A 21,298-nucleotide genomic window follows, 5' to 3' on the forward strand; every position below is an offset into this window, starting at 1 on the left:
GATGAAAATCAGAAAAGACAGAATCAACAATATACTTGTGGAAGTCCCTCCAAAATTTACAAGTGAATTCACATGACCAAGAAAGAAAAGAAGAAGAAGAAAAAAAAAAAGGAAATACCTAAGTAAAATAAGATAACCACATTAAGAAACTAACTATTTGGCAGATTTATTATTTTTATTTATCTATTTTTGATTAACAAACTGATTAACTCAAATCATAAGTTAATACTATTTTAAAGCAGTACATTTAACAGTAAGGGAATTTGGCAATGAAAGCGTGTACAGATTAGTAGAAACAAAATAAAATGAAATAAATATGAAATAAATAAGTAAAGTACTGTCGAAAATGACACGCTGACTTGCTGGGTTTCTAGATGCAATCTAATGAAGGAATAAAAAAATAATATTCATAAAAAGTTATGATTAGCCTACTCAAAAAGCATAAAACGTGTGTTATATTTTAGAAGTTTATATTTCTGAACACAAAAAGTACAAAGCAAGAATTTTTTTTATTAAGATGAATTATACTTTGCATCCTTTATAATGAAATCATTTTTATACTGCTATGAAATGTAAAATGCGATGCGAACAAACGTAGGAATACCTGTCTATGGATGTAATGGAACTGGGAAATCCCCACTTCCGAGGACAAATGGAACGCGGCAATAGACACTGTAGGAACGGTGAAGCTCCTGATCATGTTCCAGCCGAACAAGTTTGTCAAACGGACCTGATCTCACGCTGAGGGTCAGATGTTATGAGGATGAGAAGGTAGCGTTGACAAGATGTCAAGTTTCTCCAGATCTGCTCAGGTAATATTTGTAGTTTAGCTTGATATGTTGGTTTTAATGCGCCATTTGAATATTATGTTTTATGTTAATGTGACTGCAAGCGCCGCTGTCGAGAAAACCAGCCGCGGATTATGTTCATGTTTATGTGACGGCTAATTACTACAGCTCACACGAGCTTTGTTGTTGTAAACTTCTCTTATCAACTGCATTAACCTTTCTGATTTATTATAACACGGAAGTTTCACGAGAAGCCTGAAGGCGAACCCTCTTGAAGTAATTGAGGCCATCTCAGATGTGGTATTTATTATCTAAGAGAGAGTTAATTCCAGCAGTCCAGGTTGTCCAGGTTTTTGGTTTTAACATGGCAAAGGGTTATCTAACTTATAAAGGCAGAGAAATTGACATTTTTTCGTAAAAAAAAGAAAGAATCAAAGGTTCACAAATTAATGATTATGTATGTATATATGTATGTATGTATGTATGTGACTTGTCTGTGTGTGAATGATTGTATTTTATTATATATATGTGTGTGTGTGTTATATATATATATATATATATATATATATATATATATATATATATTCAATTCAATTTTATTTATATAGCGTCTAATACAACAAAAGTTGTCCCAGGCGCTTTCCAGAGACCCAGAACATGACCCCCGAGCAATTATTACATAAACAGTGGCAAAGAAAAACTCTCCTTTAGGAGGGAAGAAACCTTGAGCAGGACCAGGCTCGTAAGGGGGGACCCTCCTGCCGAAGGCCAGACTGGTGGGTCAGGGACGGCAACAGCACAGCAGGCAGGTGGAAGCAGCAACAGGATGACCAGGGGTGGGGACCGCAGGCCAGCATGCAGCTCCCGAAGCTCCGGCCCAATCAGCAAGTCCCAGGTTGGGGTGCAGGGTCGGGGAAAGGTTGAGAAGGGGCAGGGCCAGGGAGAGGAGTCTTGACGGACAAACCTCTCCCCCGCCTGCCCGGGCTGTTACCCTGCCTCTCTCACTCCCGCGCTGCAGGTTCCGGTGTCCGGCAAAGGATGCTGCAACATGGACAAAAGAGAGAAAAGGGAGGAGAAGGGGGGGCCAGCACAAGAAACTACAGGAACGACTCTAACACACTAGAGTTTATACTACCTAGAGATTTATCAACACCAGCTAGAGGTTTACTAAACACTAACTATAGGCTTTACGAAACAGAAATGTTTTAAGTTTAGTTTTAAAAGTGGAGGTGGTGTCAGCCTCCTTAACCCAAACTGGAAGTTGGTTCCATAGTAACGGTTCCTGATAGCAGAACGCCCGCCCTCCAAATCTACATTTGGATACTCTAGGAACTACGAGTAAACCTGCAGTCTGAGAACGGAGAGCTCTGACAGGAACATAAGGCACTATCAGGTCTTGCAAATAACGCGGAGCTAAGCCGTTTTGAACTTTATACGCAAGTAATAAAATTTTAAATTGGATTCTGAATTTTACGGGTAGCCAATGGAGCGACGCTAACACTGGAGAGACGTGGTCTCTCCTGCTGATTCCTGTCAGTACTCGTGCTGCTGCATTTTGGATCAGCTGGAGCTTATTCAGCAAATTACTTGGACATCCTGCTAACAACACATTACAGTAGTCTAGAAGATACAAACGCATGAACTAGTTTTTCTGCATCACTCTGCGAGAGGATTTTCCTAATCTTCGCAATATTACGGAGATGGAAAAATGCTATTTTACAAACCTGATTGACATATGGTTTAAACGACAAATCCTGATCGAAAACAACACCAAGGTTTCTCACAGTTGCACTGGAAGCCATCGCAACACCATCTAGTCCCTTCCTAAGATGCTCTGGACCAAGAACGATAACCTCTGTTTTATCTGAATTTAGAAGCAAGAAATTTCTGGACATCCAGTCCTTGATGTCCCTAAGACATGCCTGAAGTTTAACTAACGGTTCTGTTTCATCCGGCTTCATAGACAAGTAGCGCTGCGTATCATCAGCATAGCAATGAAAGTGTATGCCGTGATTCTGGATTATACTTCCCAATGGCTGCATGTATAAACTGAACAAGATTGGCCCTAGCACTGAACCCTGCGGAACACCATAACAGACCCTTGACTGTTCTGAAGAAAACTCATGTACATGAACAAACTGGAACCTGTCAGATAGATATGATTTAAACCAACGTAGAGCTGTCCCTTTAATCCCAACAACGTGCTCTAACCTGTGCAGTAAAATGTGTATATATATATATATATATATATATATATATATGTATATGTGTGTGTGTGTATGTATACTGTTAAAGTTCTAAGTTGAGGTTGCCTTTCATTATTAAGTATAGATCTTATACAGGATATTCAAGAAATTGATTTTTCCACACATAGTCAGGTGGGAAAATGGAACAATAGCGTTGTTTTCATAGACATTTTTAAGGTGTGTGATGCCTTTAATGATCCATGAAGAAAAACATAGCTTTCTGTTTTCTAGAAAGTAAGTAATGGTCCAAATGGTATTGAATATTGTCATGTTATGTATTTTATTTGGTGAAGTTTTCCCCAGGCTGCCAGTTTTTTTTCTTCTGTGGTTGGGTTTTTGAAGGAGCGATGGTGGGTAATGGAGCAGTTTATGAATGGTAAATCTGACAAACTGATTTCATTGCGAAATGATTGTTCTTGTTTTATCCAGGACCTGTCAGAGCAGTTTGAATTTATATTTTTGGGATGGGATTGAAGTTTGTACTCAAAGAAGTAATGGAGAAAGTGTGAGGCTTCCAGCTCACGTTTAGATCTGGATTTCTGTGTTGCTAACGTGATTCTAGCTTTCTTATTTTTCCAGTAATTTTGGGAAACCATTGAGTCTAGAGATTTCACCCAATAGAGTGAGGCTTTGACGGGGATCAATGAGAATAGATCATTTATCATGGGAACTTTGGTTGTTTTGGTTGTTATGGTTGTGGCACTTCTGCCCGTGGGGTGGTATTGGAAGGTTCATCCAGCATTTAAAGTCTCCCTCTGTTGTTTTTTAATTCAATTCCAAAATACTTCATTACTCCCTGAAGGAAAATTAATTTAAAAATCGAATAAAATCAAGACTGACAACCTGGGAGAAATAGTCATTTCTAAATATTCAATATTGCCTGAATGAAGTTAGAGAGGTGTTATTGGGGTTACTGCATCCCATCTACGGGGTTGAGTGATGGGTGATCGATTTCGACCAGTTAAAAGTACGGTTTGAAATATCTGACAGGACGTTTATCAAGTCGATGGTTAGGATAAGTGATATTAGAAAGATGTCATCTGCATGTGGACTGATCATATGTAATGTATTTCCTAATTGGGCATCCTTTTGCCTTGTGCCCGTGTTGTGTGTAGAGTTAAGTGATAGCGATATATTTGTCATTTGTTGTGATTGCGGCCATTGGTGAAGTGTACAAAATGTCACCCACTGAGTAAACGATAAGCCAAAGCTGATTTTTTTTTTTCCAAGTCCTTGAAATAGAAATTCCCAATTAATTTCCTTAAAAGTGTGTTCTGCATCCTTTGAAACTATTGCTGTTGGTGTGTTTGAGATATATAACTAATTCAATTAAATGGTAGGTTATTAGAAGAGTGACACTTGGTCGGAGTGAATAATAGATGGAATTATTTTCTCTTGGGCTAATGCTTTGCTGAAGATCTTTGTGTCTTTGTTGATATGAGAGAGTGGATGATGGAGTGGTGGAGATGTATGATCTTTGGCTGGTTTTAATATTAAGAAACCACGCTGTAGGGGGGTTCAGACTTTTCTAAGCAGTTAATTTGATAAATACTGGCACTAAAATCTTGCAAAATTGTCTGTAAAACGCGGCAGGGAAGCCGTCTGGACCGGATGATTTGTTATCAGACATGAGTTGGAATGCTCTAGGCAATTTTGCTGAAGTAAAAATGGTTTGAGAGGTTCGTTTACATGGTCTTTGTGAGATGAGGTAAATTGATATCGTTTGCATCTGTTTTCTTTATTTGTGGATGAATACAGGCTGTTTATAAAAGTTTTGGAAATGTTCACTTCTTTTGTCAGGTCTCTGCACGATATTCCCTGCTGAATTAATGAGTCTGGAAATGGTTTATTTATTGCTTTTGATTCGATTTGCCAAATATTTCTCTAATATATTGTTGTACTAAAAAGGGCCATATCTACATCTTTGTATTTAGAATTTAGTCATCTTATTTCTATGTTTATTCAACTGTGATGTGTATTTCTGTAAATCCGCCTAAATTTTAGTTGTGCCATTATTTGCGTACATGTTTTCTAACAAAACTTTTTTTTTCCAAATGTCTTTTCTCATCCGGTTCTAATTTGTTTTTCTCATGTGTGGATTATGAAATAATTGACCTGCTGGTACAGCTTTCCTGTTCCCTCAAACAATGACGGTGCCATTTCAGGTGAATCGTTTATGTCAAGGAAGGAGGTTCACTCTCTTTTAATGTGATTATTAAAGTCAGGGTCGTTAAGTAGTGATGTATTATTACGTAGCCACCCGTTTCTGGTTTTGACAGATTTAATGATATTCAAGGTAAGGGCGACAGGGGCGTGATCACAATGATGATGGGATGTATTACTACCTCGACTATTTTTGAGATGATTGAATTGCTAATTAAGAAGAAGTCAGTATGGAACAGGAATGATGATCCTGTGAGGAAAAGGACATTCTTTAGGTGCTATAACCTCCATCCATCAGCAACACCAAGATCTGTCAGGACTTGTTTAATTCTTTCTGAAGATTGGGAGTCAGATGTTCCTTTGGGATTGTTAGCTTTGTTGAATACAGGGTTAGGAACTCTAGTAAAATCTCCACCTGTAGTGTTTGGTGAATCGGATATTGAACTGGCCTTAATTTTCACATACCGTCACTTACCTAAGAGACTAAACTGGAATCTTCGTCACAAACTTACGTATAGATGATATGTAAGATCTTGCTTCAAACGCTGAAGGGCCTAAGCTACCTCAAGAGTTTGCACTGGCCTGTCTCGTGGACTGTCTCTGTGTTGCATTTCCAGTCCAATCTGTTTACCAGGAGAATATTGAGGTATCTAATCCTCCAAATCTCCTGTCCCCATTCACATCCCACAACAGCAAAGCTCCATGTCAACATGCTTTCAATGAAAAAACGTTGTAGTCACATGAAGTCCCAGAGTCACTGTAAGTAATATCATGATTGTTACATTATTCTCTCCTTTGTTCCTCATTTTCTTCCCTCAGCAATGGGCGACCTTCGCCCGTTCCTGGTTCGTCGTTGATGCCAGGATGCAGCCGCCAGGCAAGATTGCAACCATGTGTGCTGTTAGATTACAAGGGAAGCACAAGCCCATCTACCATGCTCTGAGTGAGTAATAGTTCCATCTGTAATCACAGGATGCTCATATCAACAATAAGTGTTGCTAGAAAGCCTCTCTTACTCTAACTTAACCCTCGTATGAATACAAAAAACTCTTTCCCTGTTAGTTATAGTGACACGCAGTGTAAGGTTGTTGCTGTATGAAACTGCCAATAGATGGCAGCAGAGGACAAATCTTATAAACGTTATGAGCTTTTCCTTTGTTGACCGTATACATGTATACATCAAGGTAAAGTCAAATCCACTGTACAAGCTTGTATAAATTCATGTCTCAACCCAAGTTGAAAATGTAATGTTTGCCTTTGCTTTATAAAACTATTGTAGTGTACTCTATAATATAGCCAAATGAGAACACTGAAGCCCATTTAGCAAAAATAAACTTTAATTTTGTGAATAATAAAAGAATTAACCAGAATCAAACTTCTGTTTACAGGTGACTGTGGAGACCACGTGGTTGTAATAAACTCCAGAGAGATAGCTTTCTCTGGGAACAAGTGGGAGCAGAAAGTTTACTCTTCACACACGGGGTAAGTGAAAATTTTATGATCCTACTTGACAGGTTAAGTTCGTCTCTTTCATTCAGAGCTCTTGGAACACTTAGAAAGTATTACAAAATAACAAAAGTTAAAGACCAAGAGTGCAGCATCTTATTACAGTGTGGTATTTTAAAGAAACACAGAGAAAGGTTTGCATTAAGTGTCTCAATATTTTTTTAAGCTGCTTGAAAGGGATAAAAAACTTACTGCATAAATTACCCTGAATGAATAATGTATTTGTGTTGTTTAAAAGCGTACTGCTGGTTAGGGATAAGGCTGATGGTTTTAAGAAACATATCCAAAAACTGACAGCGTTGTCTTCTTCCAAAGGTTTCCAGGTGGATTCAAACAAGTCACAGCAGCTCAGCTTCACCAGAAGGATCCAAAAGCTGTAAGCTGCACCATCACTCACTTCTCCCTTTTTGTGTTGTTTAGACTGAATTCTAAAATATCAGAAATGTTGCTGCTACATACGCCAGCCCTCATTCTGCATTTGTGATTTAAGCTCCACACAGAGATTAGTACCACCTCTGCGTGCCACATGCTGAGCAGAGACTTGCCGACTTGGCACTTATCCCTTTCTTATGCTTTACGTGCTGCTGGTGCATATTAATGACTAGTGGCGGCAAGTGGGATTAAGTGGAAGTGGATCTGTGCTGGTGGTGCTGGCGGCTGGTGTTTTCTCAAACTCACTGCCACTTTCAGGATAATTCCTGTGGTTTTGGTTGTGTTGCACATTCAGTGTTCTGGAGGTTCAGAGATCAATCTGACATCGTTGATGGTGATTTTCAGAGTTTATGTTACAAACAAAAGAACTGAGCGGAAATTGGCACCTGTTTAATCGAAAGTTGGGTCCTTGATAAAAGAGACAGTTGTAAAAACAACAATTCAGGAGCCAAGGTGATTAATCTCTCTCTTTTACATTTATTACTATCTAGAAACTAATTAAACGTGTCAGTGTTTAATTAGTGACTGGACAGTAAATCAACACATCGCCGCTCCACTGGGTACATTTCCCACAAACGTCCTGATTCCTACTGTCAGAGCGACGTATCATTTTATAAATACTGTATCCATTTGTTTTAGGAAATATCGTTTTTTTTTTTTTTTTTTTTTTAAAGCAGTATATATATAATATGTATATATATAAATTCTTTAAAATAAAGGGGCTGAGTTTCGTCATTGTTAGATCAGACTATCGGCCGTTACTTCATTTTCACGTTTGACAGCTCCACACTAAAATACTGACTCGAATCCTCTCCACGGTAGTTTGTGTTCGGAGCACCGGTTCCTCTAAGGGCTGATTTGTGGACTGTTTTGCTACTAAAACATAGAAACTGGTCCATTCAATAATAATTTAAAACTCGGCTGCAATGGATTCAGAAGTGCTCTCCAGCAAGAGTCGGCATTTGTTTTCACACTGGCGGCTTGTTCAAGCTAAAACAAATACCATAAAATTGTCCTTGTCGTGTGAGAGCAGGAGAATGCTCCATTCTGGTCTCCAATCTGTAGTTGACGGTTGGAGGAGTGACATTCACTCTGCTGGTGACTGTTCTCTGCTGCTGCTGGTTTCAGGTCAAACCACAGACGCGTGTCCCGCTGGTGATTTAGTTCAAGTGAAGTTCCCAGATTGGAAAGCAAAGCTGTAAAAGTGAAACTGGACAGACATATAGTTTGTCAGCACTGGTTCCAACATCGCTGTCCAGCAGCCCAAGGGGCAATAACTTTGCTCCAGCTGTTAAAACCACCTCGCATAACAAAAGCTGATTGTGTATATAAATAAGAACACGGGGAAAATATGTAAGTTTGCAATGGACCCTTTATTTTCCCACAGTCAGAGTTGACTGTGCATCATCTTTTGAAAATGTGTTTTTCTCTCCAGATTATAAAGTTGGCTGTTTATGGCATGCTTCCCAAAAATCTGCAAAGACGTATCATGATGCAACGATTGCACATCTTTCCTGAAGATGTAAGTCTGTTTCACTTCACCCCTCTGAACTGTTACAAATATGCTCTTGGACCACAAGAGTGCTCTATAGTTTTTACCTCTTAGTTTTTAAGCTGTTCTTAGTTTGTCTCTCTTTTCTTTGTTTGTACCACATGAACACCAGACAACTGTAAAAATGTCTTCATATTTGTCTCTAGAATTCATAGAGTTCATGATCCACTCGGAGACTGCAGCGTACTCAGTCTCTCACCCTCCCAAGACCACGCTTGACAGTTAGTGGGACATGTTTGTACTGATATGCTGCTTTTGTTTCTGGTAACATGGCTGAATGTCCCCATACTGGCTTTGTCTGCCCAAAGATATTCTTGGAGAAATCTAGGGATTTGTTCAGATGCAACTTCATGCTATTTTTGGACAGAAGTAGCTTTTTTTCCCCCGTCAGCCTCTATACTTGTGCGGTCTTTTTCTAATTGTACTGTCATGAACATTAACATTTTTTTGAAGCTTTTTTTTGGCACTTGTAGCCTTTTTGTGAAAGGGGGGCCGACAAGCGGGAAAGGATCTGAGATCTGGGCTGGCTGCGATGAGGATCTTAAGCCTCTTTACTCTTAAACCAAAGTTTAACTTTTAACATGTTTTTTAAGGGCTGTAGACTCTTTAGATGTAGGTCTTTCTTTCCTCTGCTTTCATTTCTTCTTCTTTTGCCTTCAATTTCTCTGAGCACTGCATGGTTTGACCTTGGGATACACTTGTTGGCAAACCCACTTCTGGGAAGATTGGTAACTTGCTGCTCATCAATCTGGCAAAGGGTTTGAAGTCCTTTTCACACAATTTGGTGTTCATCATTCTGCAGTGAGATAGATTATTCCAAGGAAAAAAACAGTCGGGGTGTTTGTCAATCTTCCCAGCACCAGATGTCCCAGCAAGTTCAAATAAAGGTCAGGCTGTGCAGTGCTCAGAGCTACATTTGAGCTTGATTTTCTAATCACTGAATCAGCTCTGAGCTTCTTTGTGCCCAAGTACTTTGCTGTCATATGTGAGGCATCGGCTGTTGGCTAAATCTTATGCAAAGTCACCGTGACCCCAAACAGCCCAGCAAACTTACAACAGAATAACTGAGGAAGAGGAGAATCAAGGTGTTGCAGGGTCCAGGTCGGAGTCCAGACCTCAAACTGACTGAACTGATGTGGTGGGACCTAAAGAGAATTATACATAAAGATATGACTTCGGACCCCAATTGAGAGAAGAAACCCTATAAGAAAGAGGGGAATAAAATCGCTGACATCACTGTTCATATAGGTCATTACTTCAAGTTGGTGCTGCAAACGGTTCTGAAACTATTGAGTCATGGGTATTTGGTTTTTTAACATTCAGTGCACATGTCTTTAATGTTTTTTTTTTTTATATAAAAACCTCTACTGTGAAACTTTGTTCCCATTAAACAACCGTGTAGGCATGTCCTATAGGTTCATGTAGGTACGTCCTGTACCGGTACCGGTGATTTTTGTGTCCTGCTTAAAATGTCTCTAAGGTCGTGTTTAATCCCCCCCATCTAGGTGCTGCCAGATGCCATCCTAGCCAACCTTACAGAGGAGCTTCCTCAACCCAGAGAGATCCCCCGGAAACTCAGCGAGTACACGCAGGAGGAGATCGATGCCTTCCCCAGGCTCTGGACGCCGTATGTAGACAATACACAGATGAACCTCACCATTCAGTCTTTTGAGGATGTTTATATCAGTGATTAACACACTTTTAATCATTTGTTTCCTGTATTGATGAGGATGAATCAGAAGATGTTGATATTAAATAGTGCAGTTTGACAGTTCCACCTGCCACCGTTCCCCATGACTCAATAGGCGCTGTATTAGTAGACACGGCTGGTTTGATTGGACTCTATAGTTCCCACAATGAAACATGGTAGAGCATCGTGCTATGGGGCTGTGTTGCTGCTTCAGCCCCAGGGAACCTTGTTTGGCTGCATGGGATCATAAAAAATGTGAATATACTATATTCTGAGGAATGTTAAGAAATCTGCAGCTAATCTAGCTTTACATCACTGCTGGGTCTTCCAGCAAGACAGTGACACAAAACATATAAATGTCTCTGACATTTTAAAGGACACCAACACCAACATGAAGGTCCTGGACTGGAGCGGGTCCTCAGTGCTTTGATCTCAGTCCTATTGAGAATCTGTGGAAGGACCTCAAGGTTGATGTTCATGCTTCAAAACTATTTTGGATGAGCTGGAGCTATTTTCCATGGCTACAGTCCTCAGAGACATTGTGCCAACTTAAGAAGGTTCTTGTCAGTTGTAACTTACAAGGCCGCTTTATTGATTATTAATTGTCGGAGGCTAATAATTTTGTTGTTGGACATTTCTCCCCCAGTTCCAACTGAACATGTGAGTAAAAATCTTAATTTAGCTCAGTAGAGATTTGTCTTGGTTTTTTTTTTGGAACCAAATAAACACATCTGGTTTTGGACATTTCTCTGATGTCATAACACAGGCTATTGATATTGACCTTCCCTTTGAATGTAAATCATGCAGTAACATTAAAAAAAGAAAAACATGGCTTAAATTGTTGCTTTGTACATCTTTTATAAATACAGATTTTAAAACTGTTAGCAGCTGTTCTCCTGTGGACTGTTAACTCGTGAGCTTGACTTTAGAGAAGAGGCGCTGCAGGTGGTGTCTCTGACCTTTAACCAGTGGTTTGACCTGGGGGGGTCTCATTATGCTGGAATCTGTCAGTAGTGAACAGTTAGACATCTCTGTGTTGTCATATTCAGCAGTGGCCTCTTTGATATGTACATGGAAAAAAAACATAAACAGGAACATGCTAGTGTGGAGTGAATGCTTCGGCCAACTGAGAGTTATTGCTTTGTGACATAAATGCAGTTTGATCAGGGACTGGCTACCACTGTTCACTGCCATTTAGATGTGCGCTTTTGAGCTCCAAGATTTTAGTTTTCTTTGTGTGCTGTACCACAACCTTGAAGTGGGAAAATGATCCAAAGCCACAAACGCACACAAGAAAGTCAACTCCTACCTTTCCTGACTAAATTTACAAGGTTTCTCTGAATGTGTGAGTGCAGGCATCTGCTCCTCTCCATAATCATATTCATTGGCTTTTCTAACTGGAGTATTTTCAGGTTGGAGATTAGACTGACATTGTGACCCGTGGTTCGGTTGCACGATAATGTCATGCATTTCTCCACTCTCACCTGCAGTAAACCGTTTTTGTTCCGGGTCAGCTAAAAAGACTCCGTCTTCACTTGACCAGCAGTAGCCTTTGCATCCATTTGTCTGCCAGTTCATCCTTTTGTCGTCCAGCTGCTTGTGCAGATCAAGGCTGCTGCTCCTTATTCAAATAAACAGTTGCTCAGCACAAAGGTGTTGAAATTGAAAGTTTAGTTTTATACATTTCATACACAAACTAAATAAGTTGGTTAACTTTCAAGTTGATTTTTATTGAGACCTGGAACAGTAATGGGGAAGTTAATGTAACTTTTTTCAGCACAGTAATGCCACGAACAGTCTTTATTTGGGCATTTCTTTCATGTTGAACCTCCTGCTCTTAGTAGTCACGCAGTAGTCTTGGCTGGATTTGCCAGGGTTTCAGATGTCTGTCTGTGATTTCCCAGATCACCAGAGGGACTTAGCATTTGAACAAAGTTAACATTTGCAGGACATTAATGCCTCAACAATCAACAGCACTGATTGTTGGGGGACCCCCTCTCCAAAAAAACAAAAAACCCTGAAACTACAGAATAAAAAAAAAGATTTATTTTCTTAGCAAGGAAGCACGTTTACAGCACACACGCCACCATTGGCCTAAAAGTCTGCTAAATATGCACGCCCAGCTTCCATTCAGCCAGCGTTGGCGGCTCACACAGATATGTACAGCGTGTCTGTCGTCCTTTCAGCGCTGCTGTCAGTGTGTGTGCGCAAAGTGATAAATGACCCTCTGCTTATTGTTTACTGGTTCATTCTCAGCAGCCAATCAGCTTGTGTTTCGGCTTGTTGTTGTGTGGCCATCAAGGTCAAACTAATCCTGGTTCATTTTAGAGATCTTCGTCTGTCTAGTTAAAATTCACTCGCATTCTTTTTCCCGATCAAACATCAGTGTGTGCGTGTCAGGGGAAGTCCAGTTTGAGGTCATTATGAGCTATTCAAATTGCTAGCCTGTATTGAACACATAATTAATATTCTCTGTGAAAAAACACTGGAGCAGTAGTGAGAGATGATTGCTAGATATGAGCCACCCTTCCATCTTTGCAAACACACACACAGAGAACATAAACACTGCTGCAGATGATAGCAGAGCTATTACATTTCATATCATTTTTTCCAGTTTTGTATCAAACCCAATACAGCATGCTGATAAAATCTGTCTGTGTGCGAACTTGAAATTAAAGAAGAAAAACACCAAAAGGATGCTGGGCTTGAACTCATTTTGAAAAGGAAAAAAAATAAAAATAGCGATAATATCTGTCCAGTTTCTCATCCATCACTTCTTACCCATGTTTTTCTTTGAGTCACTGTTATGCATCACAATACTAATGCGTTGTCTTGTGTTTTCTCCACAGACCTGAAGACTATAAGATGAAATGAAATCAAAGCAGCTCAACGTGACAAAAGCAGTTTTTTTTTTTTTTTAAATATTGAACACTGAAAACAGCAGTATCCTCAAGTTTGACAATATTATCCATAGGTAAAAAATGCTAAAGGATTTAAACAAAACACAAATTATGGTCTGGTGTCATAAAAAGTCAAAAAAGCTTTTTGTTTTTGTTTGTGTAAATCAACTTTTCATTCCAAAAACTGGAGTCAAAGCTGGCCTGGACTTGGAGCACTAAGCCCCGACTCGGATGCCAACAGCACTCCACCCTTCCCTCTCTGAGGGGTGACACACACAACCCCTCTGTCAGCGGTATTGGCCCCGACATGACCACAGGAGACCTGAATTATCCAGGAACAGCTTGAGATTTCACCACGTGGCTCCGCTCTGATCAGAGAAAAATCAGAAGCTGTGGCGTGTCCTCTGATTATATCACCAAGGAACCATCAGATCTGGCCCATGAAAATGACATCTGTTAGAATTAATTAATGTGCCACCATGATAATACCAACGTGCTGCAAATGTTAACTTTGGTCAGGACTCGTCTTCTTGCGTTTCCATAAATGTACGAAGTCTGTGTGTGGATTGTAAAATCAACAATTAAACATTTTAATGAAACTGCTCCTGTCAAGAAATCTTTTTACATACATCTTGTAAAACCCATTTATTCAACCTGTCTGGTTAAAAATGACTTTAGAACAAGTTTGTTAGTCTCATCACAGATTTATTGGTTATAAAAGCAAACAAAATAGAAAATAAATAAGTGTGTTTTGTATGGAGGGGTGTGGTTCCCAGACATGCCGTATGAAAGCGAGCCATGCCCAACAGTTTATGCCAAGACCGGGGCCAATGGCTAAACTTTTAGTGCTGTTGTTCAGACAGGGAGGGGGCGGTTTTCATTTCCCCATTATTTCTGTTTAATAGTAACTGGTTACGGTCTCAGTCCAGCAAGAGGCCAGAGCTCAGCTGGTAAGCAGCTTGCTCTCAGCTTCCACAGTGAGTGGGTTCAAATTTGCATAAGAACAAAATAAACAGGGCTGCAACACAAGATACAAAAAACACAGATTTGTTATGTAGGTTAGTATGAAAACCCAGAGGATAAATCATTTATCTTTGGGAAACATCACGAGACAAAATATATTTATGTACAAAAACAAAACACTAAATCTTGTTCTGTATTCAGTTTTAGGGGATTAATTTATAAAAGTTAATCCCCTAATAATTAATACACTAATAGTTTAGCCAAAAAAAACAAAAATGAATAGGAGCAAACTCAACAGTACCATACAGAGAAATCACCTCTCAACAATGTTTTACAGAAAGACATCGTAGATGCGGTACGCACATGATTTATCATTAGAAAAAGCATCCTCTTCAAATGTTGGAACCTTATCATCCTTATTGATTGAACTGAAATATTCAAGCGAGCTTCAGTCAGAGCATGATGCACGTGTCCAGTTACACGCTCGCTGGTCAGTTTCAAGGAGACATGCAGCTTCACACGACAAGAAGAGTTTAGTCCTGAAATCGGCTGTAAGTTGGGAAGGAATTGTCTCGCCGTTACATCACCACTGGACAAAGCTAACAGATCAGGCACTTTTCGGACCTCCCTTTTACAGAGATATCGTACAAGAGTCCACGGCGCTATTTACATTGTTTCACTTGCTGGGAAAGGTTTAATCGTGTCAGTGTACGGCTCAAGCACTTAAGGCGAGTCCATCCTTCTTCTTCAGTCTTCCCTCCTAGTTTTGCTCCGTGATGACATCACGAGAGTTCCTCCTAGACATCACGCCAGGTGACCTTAGCTCCACATCGTCGGAGTAGCTTGGGTGGTAACCATGGCGATTGTAAGAAGGCTGTTGGGGGTAATACTGAGAGGGGTAACCACCATAGTAGGGATCCTGCTCTTCTTCTTCCTCCTCCTCCTCCTCCTCCTCCTCATTGTCGTCCACCTCACCTTGATTGTGGTTGTATGCCACTGCAGCGGGGTCGTACGGCTGCCTGTAGGGAGGGTTGTAGGGCTGGTAGCCGCCGCGGGGCAGGGCTTGGACTAGAGTGGTGGGAACATTAAGGTTCAGTAGGAATCTTTGAAAACTGGCGCATTTTAAGCCAGGTTTGGAACTGCAACCGTGTTAGATGCCACCATCACATTAAAGAAACATTCAGGGAGTGTGCTGTTAAAACAAGCTGAAGGGGCAACTGAGAAGAGACGCACCTGGAATGTGAGACATGCAGGCTGAGAGGATGCTTTGCAGCAGTTTTAAAGATTTTTCTGATTTAATACCTAATTTCCTTATTTCTGAAGAAAGTTATCTGAGATTACATAACTGGAAATGGGACTCAAGTCAAAGTCACGGGTGAATAAAAATGTAATTTCTACACTGTACTGCTAAGATGTGATATTTTTTTTGAAAACAAGGAAAAAGGTAACCGCACATTCGGGTTAGTCTTTCTGCACATGTGGATCCTGTTCTTTAAGATGCATTTTGTTTCTTGGGGGGGAAACAGGTAGCTGTTCTCTTGTTATGAAAGCAGCCAGCTGGCATCAAAGTCTTGTAAAGGGATTTGAGCTGGAAGCAGGGGGAGTGGAGGCTGCTGTAGCAGAGCAGAGTACATGAGTAATTGTTGAAAAAATACGATGCAATCAGTGGTGGCGATCGTCACGGCAACATTGCAGGGGATTTTTTTGGGACCTCTGGGACAGTTAGCTAATCCATTTTTGTCCTTGAGACATAACAGGCATCTTTATCAACCTGTTTCTATCAAGAAATTCAGCTGAGAGCCAACAGAAATCCAGTTGGTATTATCAGTCAGGAATTATATGGTTTTGCATGTGTAAAGGCTGATAAATATGATGGGCATTGTTTTTCAAAATCAAAAATCATTGTTAAGAATTGCTTCTTAAAAAATGTAGAAAATAATTTGGAACAAACCATTTAGGGCACGTCAATTTAAAAACAACACAGAACTGAAATTAACAATCTGCTGCTGCAAGGTTTAGAAGTTGAGGAATGCTGCGATTGCTCATCCATCCCAGGACGTGGCAGCCTTGCAGGAATGATTGGATTTCTCTTTTCTTTCTTTCTTTTTTTTTTAATGGGCGACTGAGGGAGGTGAGCTTGAGAGGAGAGGGAGAGGAAGATGTCTGGAGATTGCTCCTCAGTAATCATTCCCATAGCCCTGTTGAACTTCACATCAGAAGGTGGAGACCCAGGGAGGGGAGAAAAAAAAGAGTGAAAAGAGACGTTAGCTCATGTCAAGAGGAAAACCCAGCAACACCAAAGATTTTAACTTCTCAAGTCATCCTGACAGAACGTCCCCAGCTGCAGAGGCTTGTTTGTGGAGGTAGAAAAGTTAGTGCCAGAAATGGTTTTTCTAGTAGAGAAGGGAAACATGCACACCTGGAGTAATCCTGTCAATGAGTTTAGTAAAAATATTCACACACATTCATATAAAATGACTGGGAAAAACAAGAATTCTGTCAGATGTCAGTTTCTCTTTCTGGTTAGAAAACAAAGATTCTAACAGAGAAAACATATGGAAGGAATAAAACTTAATTTGAAGAAACTAGACCAGCTAATATAACTCCTAAACCCTTGATGCCTGAAAATTAAAATCATATACAGAAAAATATTTTTTTAAATGTAAAATTAAATATTTATTGTATATTGAAATTAAAAACACTTCCAATTCTGTCTTTAACTCTTCAATATATTTTGTACCTCTAGAAATATATTACATATTTTTTGTATCTATTTTTGCTTTTTTTTTAGATTTTTTTTTAATTGTCTAAATCTTTTGATTGTGGAGCTGGGGCGGGTGCACAGACCTTGAAAAGGTATGTATCAAATATCAGGCATCAAGGGGATAATCCTTATCAACTTAGGTTTTTTTTTATTTTATTTGACCTAAATTTAGTTCTCTGGTTGGCATAAAAGTTGATCAGTGGGAAATACATTTTATTTTTAAAGATCAATGCTACTGAAAGGTCTGCTTCATAAATATAAATGATAGTAGAGTATATAAAATTGCTGCATCAGACAGATATCTTACATAAATCCTGCAATCATGAGAAAATAGCTATCCCATCATATCTGCCTTTTCTAAGTAGCTGCTGGGAGAGCCCTTATTAATATTGTTGTTCCATTCCTGGGTAAAAAAAAGAAACTCAAGCCTCAGCTAGAAGGCTTACAGCACTGAAGAAGGTCTTGGGTGTCATGGCGAAACCAGACTTTCAATGAATTCTTAGAGCCATTTCTTTCTTGGCCAGAAAGATCATTCAATAATATCTTAAATGAGTAATATCATCGCTAACATTTGTATGATCTGGTACATTTGCGATGAAAGAGCACGGGCCCCGAATGGGCCTAACTGGGTCTGACTTGGGCGAACCACATAAGTGAACCCAAGTAGTCCATTTACACAGAGCTAATATGGAATCAGTGGAAAATCTCATATGGGTCCTCATTTTAGCACATTTATATCCGAGAGGAGCCCCAGATAGAAATGTATTCTGTGTTGTCTCCAAGATTTAACTATTTGGCTGAAGATCTGAGGTGGTGCTGAGGAATTTTGAGGTAGTCCTCAGCGTTCCTTATTATTTGTGCAATCTACCAGTTCTTGTGGCAGCAAAACAGTCTCCTGATACTAACACCACTGTGATTGTTCTTGATAAATGCCTCACTTTTAGTCATCCAGACATACCTCTGGTCTTTGTGGAAAATAACTATCTTTGTCCCACACAGCCATAACCTGGTATCCCAGGATGCCACATATCTTTATACATTTGAATATATATGTATATCGCTTTTAACCTGTATTGGCTTCACAAACTGTCAGTAAATGTAAATGTTATTTTCTTTAACAGATTTACACTCTGCCCAAGACAGAGAAAGGCTCAAATAAATAATTGAAAGCCCAGTATGGACTGGATGCTTTCCTTGACTTTAAACAACATTTGAGTTCCTGTTGAACTCCAGTAACTGAGCAATAATCAGCTATCCTTACTGTTTGACAAAAATAACAGAAACAGCTACAGTGGGTTTGAGCTTGAGGGGAAAATAGAACTAAACAACAATTTAAGATTGAAAAATAACTGTAATACTCTATAACTAAAGTGTTTCTTTGAAGTGTTCAGAGATGCTGAGTTAAAAAATGAAAAGAAGCCGATTTATTCAGTATCAAATAAATGTAGTTTGATTAATGAACGACTAATGATCTGATCCATCAGTTACTTTTAGAAGATGATCCATCATCAGGGTGTCTTTTCAGAAGCTTTTAGTGGTGTAATGCTGAAATGACGCAGGACAATGGACTTTGCAGAGCCCGTCTCTTAACTATATATTTATGACAGCAACACAGCAAATATCTCTGTCCTGTAAACTCCTAAATCCATCAGTGTGCGCATGAATCCATAAATGTCAGAGTGGAACAATTAAATCTCCAGTTCACTGAGAATTTTAAAAACACGATTTGAGCATCAGATGTTACTTTACACATAAAACAAATCATTTGAAATTGATCAGGGTCAGATTTATGCAATTAATACAAATAATTCAGTAAATATATATATATATAAAACAACTTAAAATAGTCTTCAATTTTTGTTGTTTTGATACAAAAGGACAAATCAGGACACGCGGCTAAATAAACACTAGCAGAGTGCTTTCGTAAGGTCTGCATACTTTGTGTTTTTTGACCATATTCAAGAACATTTTCCAGTTCAAATGTTATTTCTACTTCAGCTGCCAGATCCTGAACTGCAGTGTGCATACACGGGTTGTATGTGCTCAGTTGATTTGTTCTGTCTTCAATCCAACTAACAAGATTATGATCATGGGGTATGAGAAAATACAGAAAAATACAAAGAATCACACTTGTTAGCTTTGTCCTCTTACATGAATCACATTCATGCTCTCTGTGATGATTGTTTCCAGCTGGGAGCCACCCGCTTAGCACACTCACATATTGTACAAACTATAGACTGTCAATTATAAATGGATGTATGTACTTGTTCTTAAAATCAATCAAATGAGAAAGAACTTTGAAATGTTGTACTGCTGACTGCCAGTAGACACGGCCTCTAAAACAACGCTGACTCAAATAGATGACCTGCCATTTAAAAGCACGGTAAGCAATTTCTGGATGATGTCTTTTGATATTTGAACTAGAGACCAATACAGAGACTAGCTCATCTCCCAAGCCTAGGCTCTAGGATATAAACTGTTTATAACACACCGAAATATAAAAAAAAAAATATATCTACATCTGAGAGCTTGCATGACTGATTTACTGATTTGCAACAGACAATACAAAAAGTATGTATATTTACACAGTGAGTTGTAGTCATAATACCCTGAAAAAAAGATATTAATAAATGCTGAATTAGCTGTTACAAGTAAATATAAATGTCAAAGCCTTTTCATGAAGAACGATTGAATGATTTTTACCTCCAACGTTGTATCCCAAACAGGAGTTCTGGTCACAGTAACCTGGTGGGCCAGCTGCTCCCGTGGCTCCACGATTTCCTGGCCTACCTGCTGTCCCTGGGTTACCAGGACGACCAGGTGAACCCTGGCTGCCAGTTCGTCCTTCACCCGGTAGGCCTGAAGATAGAATGAAAAGTTTGAGTTGAAAGACAAACGAGAACACAATGCAATTTGACATTTGGAAGAAGGATTCCTGCAGGGTGACGCCTGGGGAGAAGGGATTAGAAAAAAGGAGGAAAATCCGATGAAAATGCACCATCCAGGGTACATCCTGTCACTGATATCACCCCTTCAGTAGCTTTTAATCATTAACCCTCTATGTGGGTGCAATATTATAACATTAAAAAAAGAGTCTGCAAACATTTGCTTGTTGTTTCTGGATAAGACAGCTGCTGGTGAATGTCCTGAGGGTAGGAGCAGTAATAACAGTTCTAAGCTGAAATTTAGTCAGAAGCTTCTGTTTTATGTTTTTACACACCAGGACTTACTTCAGCAGTCAGCAGAAATATGAAATCAATATTTTGAAAGGCACTTTATCTTGGCAAGAACTGAAATTATCATCCCACAAATGTTTTGAAAAAGCACACGGAATAAAAACTTCCGCTTTAACATATTGAAGTCCCCCCCCTTTCTGTTTATGTGATCATTGACAGTTTCAAGGGAGTTGGAGTTTTGTCGACTTCTTCTGTGACTATTGATCGCAGTAAACAGAAAAATCCCAGCACTGACATATTTTCATAACATAAAACCCAAATCCCACACTGCAGTCAGGGAAATCAATACGGCGTCTGCTTGCTTTATTCACACAAAGATTCAATAGAGTGAAGTAAATCCAAAACATATATAGTCTCCAGGCTATTTCATTTCATTGTTTTAATATTTGACTCACTTTTGGTTTGTTCAGAAGGAACACTATAAAACACACTGCAAAAGTGGTGGGGCTGGGGCAGATACAAAAATAAATATTCAAGAATAGAATCACGGTAAATTGTCATGCTTGGAAGCAACTACACAACCTCAAAATGTTATTTCAGCTTTGAGGCTGAACAGAGAAAACAGATGGTGAATTGTGTTGGTTCAGCTTGTCCTCAGGAAACAGGAAAATGTCCTACCTGGAGGGCCGGGCGGTCCTCGAGGTCCCTGATTCCCAACGCCTGGACTCCCCCTTTCTCCCTTCTCTCCTGGGAGACCTGGAGAGAAAAAAGTCAGAAGACAATTCAGTTTTCTTTTTCTCTACCAATAATACGTTACTGCTCTTCAAGTATATCTAGTTCCTGGTGTGATGGATTCATACAGTACTGAATAAACACTGGCAGAAGCCTGCTCTTGCTCGGCCAGCTTCACTGAAAATGAGGAGTGGACTCACACACCAATATCTATTTGAAATGCAATTTTGTTTTTAGACATTAATTCAAGTGACAGAGATGATTTTTCGGCCTTTCAAACTTCATTTAGCCTATAAGTCGTTATATTTACTACCATTGCTAGATTAACTTTAAGCATTTGAGTCAATGCTCCAAAATCTACTATCCAAGCATCTGTATTACATTAC

General features: G+C 39.4%; 2 protein-coding genes across 2 annotated transcripts in view; one reads left to right on the forward strand and one right to left on the reverse strand.

Annotated features, from left to right (window-relative positions):
• Positions 1-701: 701 nt before the first annotated feature.
• mrpl13 (mitochondrial ribosomal protein L13) lies at positions 702-13,876 on the forward strand. Its single transcript, XM_061716469.1, has 7 exons — positions 702-812; positions 6,017-6,140; positions 6,586-6,679; positions 7,019-7,079; positions 8,571-8,657; positions 10,193-10,314; positions 13,227-13,876. The coding sequence occupies exons 1-7, from the start codon at positions 786-788 to the stop codon at positions 13,249-13,251; spliced, it is 540 nt and encodes a 179-aa protein (XP_061572453.1). The 5' UTR covers positions 702-785; the 3' UTR covers positions 13,252-13,876.
• Positions 13,877-15,375: 1,499 nt separating this feature from the next.
• The window catches only part of col14a1a (collagen, type XIV, alpha 1a), a 143,169-nt gene continuing 137,246 nt past the window's right edge, over positions 15,376-21,298 (reverse strand). The window contains exons 46-48 of the mRNA XM_061716468.1: positions 20,859-20,936; positions 19,708-19,863; positions 15,376-16,446 (exon numbers count right to left, since the gene is read on the reverse strand). Coding sequence (XP_061572452.1) covers positions 16,418-16,446; positions 19,708-19,863; positions 20,859-20,936 — 263 coding nt within the window. The 3' untranslated portion in view covers positions 15,376-16,417. The remainder of the gene's footprint in view (positions 16,447-19,707; positions 19,864-20,858; positions 20,937-21,298) is intronic.

This window comes from Cololabis saira, chromosome 3 (assembly GCF_033807715.1).
Source record: "Cololabis saira isolate AMF1-May2022 chromosome 3, fColSai1.1, whole genome shotgun sequence".
NCBI lineage: Eukaryota > Metazoa > Chordata > Actinopteri > Beloniformes > Belonidae > Cololabis > Cololabis saira.

Coding starts and splice junctions, on each gene's coding strand:
- mrpl13 (XM_061716469.1), top strand. CDS start 786: ATGTCAAGTTTCTCCAGATCTGCTCAG. Junction 6,141..6,585: donor GCCCATCTACCATGCTCTGA/GTGAGTAATAGT, acceptor TTCTGTTTACAG/GTGACTGTGGAGACCACGTG. Junction 10,315..13,226: donor TTCCCCAGGCTCTGGACGCC/GTATGTAGACAA, acceptor TTTTCTCCACAG/ACCTGAAGACTATAAGATGA.